Raw genomic sequence first — 12,251 nt, 5'->3', positions numbered from 1 at the left:
TGCGAACTGGCTGTCCTTGCTTCATGACCTGCTCGCGTGTGGTCTCGCACGGCTGGTTTTTATGTACACCATTTATGCAATCATTAATTTAAACTTAATATTGAACAGGGAAACACCTGCAAACCCCCCCCATTTAGATCAAAACCAGGACTTTATTAAAAAAAAACTGCTCTGCCTGTGCTGAGGGTCCCTTGTGAGTCTCCCCCGCCCCCAGGCCCAGGCATTTCTGCCATTTTTATTTTCTCCTTGCTCTTTTTTTTTTTTTGATGGGACCAGGATTTGAACTCAGGGCTTCACACTTCACAGCAGGCGCTCCACCCCTGGAGGCACTCCTCCAGTCCATTCTGCTCCCGTGATTTTGGAGATAGGGTCTCGAGAACTGTTTTCCTATGCTGGCCTCGAACTGTGATCCTCCCCATCTCAGCCTCCCGAGTAGGTGGGATTACAGGCGTGAGCTGCCAGCCCACCTTGCCTGCTCTATTTTTATGAACTTTTATGTGTTGTCCTTTTACAATGCCTCCCCCCCTTTTTTTTAACCTTTCTGAAATATGCTGCACGTGGTCATCCTGGGTTTTTCTTGTACCCCTAACACCCCTCCTTGGAGCCTCTAGGGGTCATTAGTTTTGTCTGCTGTGACAGTTCAGAGATGGCCCCCACATCTGGTCACTGGTTTTCAACTTGTGAATGGTGTGGCTTGGTTTTATTTCTGTTTTTGAGATAGGGTCTGGGTAAGTTGCCCAGCCTGGCCTCGACCTCCTGGGCTCAAGCTGTCCTCCTGCCTCAGCCTCTTCAGTAGCCAGGACGACAGGTGGGCGTCACCAAGCCCGGCTGGCCGTGGTGGTCTTCTCCTGTCTCCTGGGGCATCTGCAGGAGTTTTTGTGGGAGTGGGAAGGACTCGGGGCTCCATCCGACTGGACGTGGGCTGGCAAGTAGATAAAGAAACCCAGGCCAGGCTCAGTGAGGAGACGCTAGCTGGGCTCCCCCCGCGTGGGGAGGAGCCACTGGCGGCCATGGCGCACATCTGGGGACACAGATAAGGAAACCAGCAGCTCAGGGCGGGGACATGGCTCAAGTGACAGAGCGCCTGTGTAGAAAGCCAAGGCCCTGAGTTCAAACATTGAAACCACCAAAAAAATAAATAAAATTGATCTTTGGAGGAGGTGTGAGGGGGAGAGAGAGAGAGGCCAAGCAGCAGCGACTGTGCAGTGCTGTTACTTCGCTGATAATGGGAAGAACGCAGTCAGCAAGCCCTAAGATGGGAAGCGGGAGCGATCCTGGAAGGCTTCCTGGAGGGGGTGTCTTGTGAGCCTAGAACAGCGGTGCGAATGACAGCCAGCCTCGAACGTGAGTTAGGCAGAGGGAGCTCCAGTATGGGGTGCGTGTTCCAGGAGGAAGAACAGCTCGGAGAAGGGCCCGGGAGGGAGGGCCCTCGGCCCGTTCCTGGTGAAGACGCAGATCGGAAGTTTTGTGCTGGGGGGTAAGGAGGACGCACCACGGCTCCTCTCTGGCTCTCTGGTCTGGTTCGGTCGGCTTGGTTCAGATTGGCCATGGCGTCTTCTCTCCCGCAGCTGGTGGTCTTCGAGCAGGAGAACTTCCAGGGCCGCCGGGCGGAGTTCGCGGGGGAGTGCCTGAACCTGGGAGACCGCGGCTTTGACCGAGCGCGCAGCCTCATCGTCACCTCAGGACCGTGAGTGTGCATGTGACACGGTAGCCTGGCCCTCGCCAGTGCCACCTCTGTCACTTCCTCTCCCCTCTGCCACCCCGAGACGGGCACTGCCAGCCAGGTGAGGAAGCTGAGGCACACAGGTCATCGAGGACTGAGTGGAAGGTCGGCCTCATAGGAAGCCAAGGTGCTGGGCTCCGGGAAGAAGCTAGTTGTGTCTGGAAGCTGTCGTAGCCAGGACGGAGGGCAGCAGGAAGCCAGAGGCTAAGTGTCCCTGCTGTCCCCCTCCTGGGCATCTGCGAGGCGCCCAGCAGGTGCCTGGCCCTGGCAGGGGTGCAGTTAGAATATTGCACCACGGTGAATAAAGGGAGGAGCTAACCCTACACTCGTGGAGCAGGTGGGGAAACTGAGGCACTGAGCTGGCCTTGGCCTCGGGATGGTTGGTTCCATTTGCTGAGGTCCTAAGCACCAGGCTCACTGCCCGTCCCTGACTCTGGGCGTCTCTGGGCCTTAACGACCCCATAGAAGGCAGGAATGATCTCCAGGACAGACTGACTGCCAGGGTCAGCCCCAGTGAGCTGAGGCCAGGGCCCTGACCCTTTGCTGCTGTGATCCCCCCCCCGGAACCCCCCAAGGACAGGTCATCCTGTGCACTGGGCCTCTCGGGGCTGTGTACAGCGCAAACCGCAGAGGTGGACGTCAGACTCTGAGGTCAGATCAGCGTGGGTTTGAGTTCCGACTCCCTCAGGTGCCTGCTCCATCTCCCAGCCTCAGTTTCCCCGTCTCTGGAATGGGCAGTCACGGTCCTCACGCCCTCACAGGCTTTTCGGAGGTCCACAGGAGAGAATGCAGCATGGGGGGGCAACTTGTGGCCACCTGAATGTGACAGGTGACTCCCATGACTGTCTGCCTTCCCCACTGCCCTGAGACTTTATCCAGGTCACCCTGGTCCCTGGTCAGCTTGGGGACCATTTGTGACTCCTGACCCACTCCACAACACCCCCAAATGTAGCTAATGTTGCCACAGCCCCACCCCCACCCCACCCCACTCCTAACCCCACCCCCACCCCACCCCACCCCCACCCCACCCCCACTCCTAATCCCACCCCACTCCTAACCCCACCCCACACCCACCCCACTCCTAACCCCACCCCACACCCACCCCACTCCTAACCCCACCCCACACCCACCCCACCCCCACCCCACCCCCACTCCTAATCCCACCCCCACCCCACACCCCACCCCAGCCCACCCCACCCCCACTCCTAATCCCACCCCCACCCCACCCCACTCCCACCCCACCCCACCCCACCCCACCCCACCCCCACTCCAGTCCAGCCCAGCTGGGAACAGAACTCCGGATGTGGCCAGCCTGGGGCTCGGGCTGTTTTTGGTGCTGTGACTCAAACCCCGGATGTTCCTCCTTCCGCAGGGACACAGCCTCAGCCATGGAAGTGGACAGAAATGGCCTGGGGTGCGGGGCAGGCGGGCTGCAGGGATGTGGACAAGAGGATGAAGGAAGTGGGCAGGTGGCAGGGAGGAGAGAATGGGACACTGCAGCCTGACACCTGACACCACGGGTGACCTTAGGCTGGGGACTGTCCTTCTGGGTCTCAGTGTTCATGTCTGCCCTCCGCCTTCTGGTTTTCAGTTTCTAATGAGGCACAGGTGTGAGAAAGGCACTGCCATGTTAATCTTCCTCACCCTCTGCCAGGTGGCCCTGCCCCCTAGGGAGGACCGGGAGGGGGAAGGGAGATGGAAGGACAGCAGCTGCTGTCTGTCCTTCCCTCATCTGCGGCCTGCAGCAGCTTCCCTCCTTCTCTAGTCACAAGTGAGCATTTGCTGTGCTTACTCTGTGTGGAACCTGACCCTGACCGGTGCCATCTCTGTCCCTGGTCAACCAAAGCTCCTGACCACAGATATGCAGACACCCCTTCTTGCACTGATGCTTCAGGGACAGCCCAAATCTCACAGCAGACAAATGACTGGCGAGCTGGGACTCGAACTCAGACCTCCTCTTTCCAGGGTCTGTGCTCTTAACACCTATAGAGCACCTCTTCCAAGACTCCCTCCCCATCCACCCACCCATCCACCCATCCACCCACCCATCCACCCATCCATCCACCCACCCATCCACCCATCCACCCACCCACCCATCCACCCACCCATCCACCCATCCACCCATCCACCCATCCACCCATCCACCCACCCATCCACCCATCCACCCATCCACCCACCCATCCATCCACCCACCCACCCATCCACCCATCCATCCATCCACCCATCCACCCACCCACCCATCCACCCATCCACCCATCCATCCACCCATCCATCCACCCATCCACCCATCCACCCATCCATCCACCCACCCATCCACCCATCCACCCACCCATCCACCCACCCATCCATCCACCCATCCACCCATCCATCCATCCACCCACCCACCCATCCACCCATCCATCCATCCACCCATCCACCCACCCACCCATCCACCCACCCATCCACCCATCCATCCATCCACCCACCCACCCATCCACCCATCCATCCATCCACCCATCCACCCATCCATCCATCCACCCATCCATCCACCCACCCATCCACCCATCCATCCATCCACCACCCATCCATCCACCCATCCATCCACCCACCCACCCATCCACCCACCCATCCATCCACCCATCCACCCATCCACCCATCCATCCATCCACCCATCCATCCACCCACCCATCCATCCATCCATCCATCCATCCACCCATCCACCCACCCATCCACCCACCCATCCATCCATCCACCCATCCACCCATCCACCCACCCATCCACCCACCCATCCACCCATCCACCCATCCATCCACCCATCCATCCATCCACCCACCCACCCATCCATCCATCCATCCATCCACCCATCCACCCACCCATCCATCCATCCACCCATCCACCCACCCACCCATCCACCCATCCACCCACCCATCCACCCACCCATCCACCCATCCACCCATCCATCCACCCATCCATCCATCCACCCATCCACCCACCCACCCACCCACCCACCCACCCATCCACCCACCCATCCATCCATCCACCCATCCACCCACCCACCCATCCACCCATCCACCCACCCATCCACCCATCCACCCACCCATCCACCCATCCACCCACCCATCCACCCATCCACCCATCCACCCATCCACCCACCCACCCATCCACCCACCCACCCATCCACCCATCCACCCACCCATCCACCCACCCACCCACCCATCCACCCATCCATCCACCCATCCACCCACCCACCCATCCACCCATCCACCCATCCACCCATCCACCCATCCACCCATCCATCCATCCATCCACCCATCCACCCATCCACCCATCCACCCATCCACCCATCCACCCATCCACCCATCCACCCATCCATCCATCCATCCACCCACCCACCCATCCACCCACCCACCCACCACCCATCCACCCATCCACCCACCCACCCATCCACCCACCCACCCATCCACCCACCCACCCATCCACCCATCCACCCACCCACCCACCCATCCACCCACCCATCCACCCATCCACCCACCCACCCACCCACCCATCCACCCATCCACCCACCCACCCATCCACCCATCCACCCATCCACCCACCCACCCATCCACCCACCCACCCATCCACCCATCCACCCATCCACCCATCCACCCATCCACCCACCCACCCATCCATCCATCCACCCACCCACCCACCCATCCACCCATCCACCCATCCACCCATCCACCCACCCATCCACCCATCCACCCATCCACCCATCCACCCATCCACCCATCCACCCATCCACCCATCCATCCATCCACCCACCCACCCACCCATCCACCCATCCACCCATCCATCCACCCATCCACCCATCCACCCATCCACCCATCCACCCATCCACCCATCCACCCACCCATCCTTTTCTCTCTACTCCAGAGCAGGCCGGGCAGTACTCACGTCCTGAAGGACATGCCCACATCCGTCAGGCCATCTTCACCGGCCGTGACCTCTGGGTTGTCAGCCATCTCCCATGTTTCCTTTTAAACGACCTTTAAGCAGCAGTACACAGGTCTGTAAAGGACGTGTGTGTCCCTTTGCTAAATGGAGAAGGTGCCATGAGGACACCGCGGTGCGCACACAGGCGAGGCTCTGGCCGGGGCCTGTTCTTCCTTTGTTTCTGAAAGAGAGATCGGTACGCGACAGACACACTGACGTTGAACAGGGACTTTCTCTTAGGTGTGTGTCCTTTGGTCCTCTGTCCTCGTAGTACGTCACGCGGTGTGAATTCTACGCTGCAGACGCAGCTCGCTCAGATAGCCGCACGGTGTCTCACGTAACCCTTCGCCGACTCCCAAAGCAGGCGTGTCAGTGCAGATGAGGGATCAAAGATCAGAGAGGTCAGGCCACTTGCCCGTAGTCACACAGCCAGTAAGGGGTGGCAGCACCCCGGTGCGTTAGGTGCACTTTGTCCTAGCGGTGGTAGGAGGACAAGTTAGGAGTGGACAGCTGCTGATGGTGTTTCTCCTTTCTGCCTCTGTCCCCATGTCCTGGTCCGTCCAGCTGGGTCGCCTTCGAGCAGTCCAATTTCCGTGGGGAGATGTTCGTCCTGGAGAAGGGCCAGTACCCCCGCTGGGACACCTGGTCTAGCAGCTACCGCAGTGACCGTCTGGTGTCCTTCCGGCCCGTCAAGATGGTGAGTGGCTCGGGGTGGGGGCTGGCCGGGGTGGGCTGGGAGGAGGAAGGAGTGGTGACCAGGGAAGCCTGGTGACTTCTGGCTGTCCAGGAACAGTGGGTCCTTGTCCTTATGGCCATCAATTCCTCCAGCATCCTGACGCTCCCGATGCGAGCTGGCCCTGGGCCTCGAGCCCTGGACAGACAGACTCTCAGACAGACAGGTGCCTCCCTTCTGTAGGGTGTTCGAAACCCGGGCTGCAATTGCAGCTTTTAAAAGCCCAGTGCCCACCCTGCACTCAGCCACGCGGGTGGGAAATGACTGAGACGGGGGTTTTGAGGGAAGCTGGTAATAACACGACTGCACGAGCCTCATTGTATCTACCTAAGTCTGCGTGAAGGAGACTCGAGTCTGCCTAAGTAGAAACGTCCCCGCGTGAGTCGGAGTTTTGTCCGGAATCGTGAGTCAACCACAGCTTGCTCACTGACGCTCAGCTCTGACGGATCCTCAACTTTTGTCTTCTGAGCTGGAAATATTTACCACAAATTTCACGAACGAACAAACCGGGTGCCAACAAGTTTGGTTATTTAAAACTTCTTTTTGGCGACACTGGGATTTGAACTCAGGGCTTTGCACTTGCAAAGCGGGCGCTGTACCCCTTGAGCCACTCCTCCAGTCCATTTTGCTCTGGTTATTTTGGAGCTGGGGTCTTGTGAACCATTTACCCGGGCTGGCCTCAAAACACGATCCTCCTGATGTCAGCCTCCCCAGTTGCTGGAATTACAGGCGTGAGCCATGGTGCCCAGATAAGTGACTGCTTTGACATCACCAAGTGTATCTTCATGGTTGAGCCACCAGAGCGCTCTCGGTGTTTCCTCAGCATTTCCCTTCGACATTGAATGACCTTACGTGATCGTCTAGGTCACGGTATTTTAGGTGAGGCGGTCTTTCCACTCTGGACACCTCCTCCAGGCAGGCGAGCCCCACTGTGGGTTCACTTGCTTCCACACCTGTGCCCGGGACAGGCAAGGTCCTGGTCTTCCGGGGTTTACACCCAGCAAATGAAATCCTAACGACGGAGCTTGGTCTCTAACCTCAACCCATGCTGGGTGACACACCGGAGCCACACAGTCTCCCTAGGAGAGCAGTGCAGGGAAGAGAGCGGACGCTGCCATCGGTGCACGTGGCCGGCCACGGCCAGGAAAGCCAGCTCCTGTGAGAAGATCCGCAGAACTGGAAATGGCCACGAGCCAGGAAAAGTCGCCACTCTTCAGGCAGCAAGATTTCTCTGAAGGGTTCTGTTTCTTGCCGCTGTGCACCATGGACAGCAGCCTTGACCTCTCTGAGCACCGGGCAGGGACCCATTCCATCCTGATGACAGCCCCTGGGGACTGTCACCTCCTTCACAGACGAGTAAGGTCCTTCCGAGGCAGGCACAGTGGCCTGCACGGTCACATAGTCGGTCCACAGCCGGAGACCCACGGTGTCCGTTCCCCAAGCCCCCTGCTGACCCGCCCCTGCTTCCCCAGGACTCCCAGGGGCACAGGATCTGCCTGTTTGAACGGGACAACTTCAAGGGCAACACCATGGAAATCCAGGAGGACGATGTGCCCAGCCTCTGGGTCCATGGCTTCGGTGACCGCGTGGGCAGCGTGAGGGTCTCCGGTGGAACGTAAGCCCCCCGCCCCCGGGCTTCAGTGCAGACAGGCTGGGAGGCTGTCCCCTCGCGGGATGTCACATGGGGACCCGATGGCCTCGGGGATGGAGAGCTGCTTTGGCCAAGTCCACCTCTGCCTAAACCAGTCCGGCCAAGGGTCAGAGGTGGGGGACCCTGACCCCGAGGCCATGGTGGCGATGCAGGATTAATGGAGTCGGGCTAGGCCAGCGGGTGAGGGGACAGATGTTCAGAGGATCTTGGCGCTGTGGGGAAGTGACCAGAATGACCTCCAAGGCTGCCAGCTGGGCACACGAGACTCGTGCTCGAAAAGCGTCCCCTTTCTGCCTTGGCTTTCTGGAATTTAAGGTTTCCAAGCTCCATGTCCGTGAGGACACAGGGACAGCACGGTGTCTAAAGGGGGCCACTTTGCCCACCTCCTGCCTCCAAATGGCCAGGCCACATGGCCCAGGTCCCTGGGCAAATGCAAGGCTTGGGTGTCCCCACCTGCATCCTGTGTTCCCGTAAAACTCTCAGGGCCTCGGTCTTTTGTTTTTTTTTTACCTCCTTGCTCCTCCCCTGGAGTCTGTGTCCCTGTCCCCAGGCCTGTGTGCGGAGGGCGGAGGTGAGGGGTCTGAGAGGGGCCTGGGAAGACCCTCCCGGCAGAACGAATGGTCGATAATTCAGCTGAGCAATCCAGGCGACTCGCAACACCCCAACTCACAGGGGCTAAACTGAGGCTCCAAACCCCCGGCTGCCTAGAGGACCTCAGGTGTTCAGAGCAGGGACTGCATGGTTCCCAGATGCCATGCATGGCTCCCCTTGCATACAAAGGAGCCCTGAGTTTGGAAAACTCCTTTTCTCTGCCCTCTTCCCTGCCTCGGTCCTCACAGCCCCCTGGGTCCCCCCATCCCTGAGCCCAGCACCCCCGGGAGGGCGATTATCTCCCCACCATGCACAAGCTCCCTATTCAGCAAATTCTGTGGGCACACCCATCCATTTGCCCCCCGCAAACATTCTCAATAAACCAGCCACCAGCCGGGCACGGTGGCTCACACCTGTAATCCCAGCTACTCAGGAGGCAGCGCTCAGGAGGATCGTGGTTCAAAGCCAGCCCAGGGAAATAGTTCACAAGACCCTGTCTTGAAAAACCCATCACATAAAAGGGACGGTGGAGTGGCTCACGGTGTAGGCCCCGAGTTCAAATCCCAGTATTGCAAACAAACAAACAAACAAAAAATAGCTGGCTGTGCCAGCCTTCCAGAAGAGGACAAGGGATCAGAGAGGGTTAGATGGTTCCCACGGGGCACACAGCAGGAAAAGCAAAGCCAGGGCACGGGAGCCCCGGCTTGGTGCCCCAAGTCCAGGGGTCAAAGGTAAGCCTTAGTGGGAGACTGCCGAGAGGGATGGAGGCACCGCTGGTCCAGCAGAGGTCAGGCTGCGGGTCTGCCACCTCCATGCTGTCCTCTTGTCCCTCCAGCTGGGTCGGTTACCAGTACCCCGGCTACCGTGGGTACCAGTACCTCCTGGAGCCCGGGGACTTCCAGCACTGGAACGAGTGGGGCGCCTTCCAGCCACAGATGCAGGCCGTGCGCCGTCTGAGGGACCGGCAGTGGCACCGTGACGGCTGCTTCCCCGTGCTGGCCGCCGAGCCCCCAAAGTGAGCCCCCGCTGCACCCCGCTCCCCCACCCCGGGCCTTCCCCAACCCCAACGACCCCATCTTCTGCATGCAAATAAAACTCCTAAAGCCACCTGTCTCCTGAGTCTGTGACTGGGTCGGTGCAGGTCCCCTCACTGCCGGGACATCACAGCCTTGGTCTCGATAGTTACAACTGTAGGCCGGGCGCCATGGCTGCCGCCTGTAATCCCAGCTACTCGGGAGGCTGAGATCAGGAGGATCCAGGTTCAAGAGCAGGCTGGGCAAAAAGTACACAAGACCCGGTCTCCAAAATAACCAGAGCAAAATGGACTGGAGGAGTAGCTCCAGCGGAAGGAGGGAAGGAGGGAGGGAGAGAGAGAAGGAAGGAAGGAAGGAGGGAGGATGGGAGGGGGTGGCCTGCCACCAGCCTCAGTGTGACAGTGACACCTCTTGGAGTGGAGATCCCTCGGATAGGAAGGACCAGACTCACTCATTTCACTCAAGCAGGAAGAGGCAAAAGCACCCTAAAAACGCAAGGGTAGAGCACCCACTTTGCAAGCGTGGAGCCCCGAGTTCAAATCCCACCCCACCCAAAAAATTAAAACAAGAGAAAAGACAACAAACTCTGCGCCTTAGTGACTCTGTCAAACTACTCTGCGAGACTGGCGTCATGATTCCAGGGGAAGTGACTTGCCCGAGGTCACCCAGCAGGGGAGTCCAGGTCAGAACCCAGCTGTCTGACCCCAGAGCCCGTTCTCCTCGACAAACTCTCACTCTTCGTGCACCACGCTCATGGTTCTCTGCCCGGCCTGCAAACCACCCGGCCGATCGTGTTCTTAATATATTTTTTTAAATAGACTCACCCCTTGGTGCTGAAAAGCACTGATTTGTAAATAAAACTTTGTGGCGCCCGGGAGAAGCAGGAAGTCGGCATCATTTGTCAGAGCCGGAAAGGAAACACAGATAGGCCAAGTGCCATCAGGTTTGCTCTCTGCTAAATGGCTGGTTAGCCGGAGACCAGCTTGTGCCAGGTGAAGTGCTCCCAGAGTCAATCAATGAACATCGCTTTTGTGGAGCTGATTCACAGTGATTTAATCCGGAGTCTGGGAGCCACTGAAATCTGAAATCTGCACTGGGCGTTACTGATGGGTGTTAACCATTAATCCAGGCAGGAGCCTGGCAGGAGGGGGTGGCTGTGGATGTCACCAGCTGAAGGACAGAATATTTTAAAGGCGCCTCCAGCGGTGGCATCAGAGCTTGCGTGGTGGGGAATGGGGCTGACAGCCGGATGGCGACTTTGTACACACGGTTAAAAGATGGCTCTTCCCCCAGACTCTTCGCCGACACCAGCCACAAATCTGTGACGTCTACCAAGTGAACCTGTGCCGTGCCCACCTTGCAGCACGGTACCTGGCAGCCCTGCGGCACCACGAGGAAAGTCACTGAGACTCAGGGAGATTGTGGTGGCCCCGGGAGAGGCTTGCTGAGGTGGCAGCGGTGGCTGGAAGGGGGTGACAGGAGAGCAAGCCCGTGACACCCCAGCCTGCCTTTCCTCCTGACCCTCCTTGTCCCCACAGGGTCTTGGGCTTTGTCTGCGGACCAGGATCCCTGAGTGAACCAAGACACGACAGGTTCCTTCTGTCCTTTTCAGACCCCGCAAAGTGTCACACAGTCACTTCCTTTCCCTGGTCTCCAGTGTCCACCCAGCCTCACCGTTCTGAAGTTGGGCTTCTGCCATTTTGTCCCACGACCCTCTAGGGGTGTGCGAGCCATCTGTGATCTTCCGTGATTTTCTGATTCTGAAGTCCAGTTATGTCAGCCCCTGAGGTCTGAGTGTCCGGTTCCCCGGGCCTCCTGTGGCCATTCAGCCCCATGAGCCACGCAGCCTTACCCTTCGCGGTCCTACGGACGGCAAGACGCGCCATGATCCCCTAATCCGAGAGAGAAAGAGAACTGCTAAGCCCTGAAAAGCCACCCGGCGGTTCTCAGGACTTCCGTTTTACGATGACTGAACGAACCATCTCCGACACACCGTCTTAACTTCCACGTGTCAAACCGACGAGTCCTGTAAAAGAAAACGAACCGACGCACGCCTGTAATCCCTGCCACTCGGGAGGTGGGGGTTGGAGGACCACGGTCAGGACAGCATGGACAAACGTGGGAGACCCTATTGTCACCAGTGCCCTGGCCTCAATGCCAAGTCACAAATAATGAGAGTGGGGTTTTGAGGAAAGGAAATAAAGTTTATTATTCATCAGCAAACAGCTGGGCAGGGAGAGTCATACCCTCGAAGCTCTGTCGTCCACTTCGGAGAGAACACGCCCACTTTTCGTTCTGCGATACTGGGATTTGAACTCAGGGCCTCACGCTTGCCAGGCTGTGGTTCCGCTTGAACCACTTTGCCAGTCCTCTTTTGGGCTTTTTTTAGATAGCGTCTTATGAACTGTCTGCCCAAGCTGGCTTTGAACCTAGATCTTCCTCATCTCTGAATCCCAAGTAGCTGGGATTACAGGTGTGAGCCACCGGCACCCAGCTAAAAGTCCACTTTTTAAAGTGCGGGGAGCTCAGGGGCTCAGCTTGACTTTGTGACCAGATCTGTGTCCG

The 12,251-nt window shown here is 58.5% G+C and overlaps 1 protein-coding gene across 1 annotated transcript; it reads left to right on the top strand.

The window, feature by feature from the left end:
• The first annotated feature begins 1,371 nt into the window (after positions 1-1,371).
• Crybb1 (crystallin beta B1) lies at positions 1,372-9,759 on the top strand. The gene is made up of 4 exons (XM_074061273.1): positions 1,372-1,687; positions 6,242-6,374; positions 7,883-8,025; positions 9,488-9,759. The coding sequence occupies exons 1-4, from the start codon at positions 1,548-1,550 to the stop codon at positions 9,669-9,671; spliced, it is 600 nt and encodes a 199-aa protein (XP_073917374.1). The 5' UTR covers positions 1,372-1,547; the 3' UTR covers positions 9,672-9,759.
• The last annotated feature ends 2,492 nt before the right edge of the window (positions 9,760-12,251 follow it).

This window comes from Castor canadensis, chromosome 18 (genome assembly GCF_047511655.1).
Source record: "Castor canadensis chromosome 18, mCasCan1.hap1v2, whole genome shotgun sequence".
Classification (NCBI taxonomy): Eukaryota; Metazoa; Chordata; class Mammalia; order Rodentia; family Castoridae; genus Castor; species Castor canadensis.
This window is presented reverse-complemented; position numbering and strand designations above follow the sequence as displayed.

Bases quoted from the DNA above. Each gene is read 5' to 3' on its own strand.
- Crybb1 (XM_074061273.1), top strand. From the start codon at position 1,548: ATGGCGTCTTCTCTCCCGCAGCTGGTGGTCTTCGAGCAGGAGAACTTC. The intron at 1,688-6,241 runs GTGAGTGTGCAT...TGGTCCGTCCAG, and splicing joins CTCATCGTCACCTCAGGACC to CTGGGTCGCCTTCGAGCAGT. The intron at 6,375-7,882 runs GTGAGTGGCTCG...CTGCTTCCCCAG, and splicing joins CCTTCCGGCCCGTCAAGATG to GACTCCCAGGGGCACAGGAT.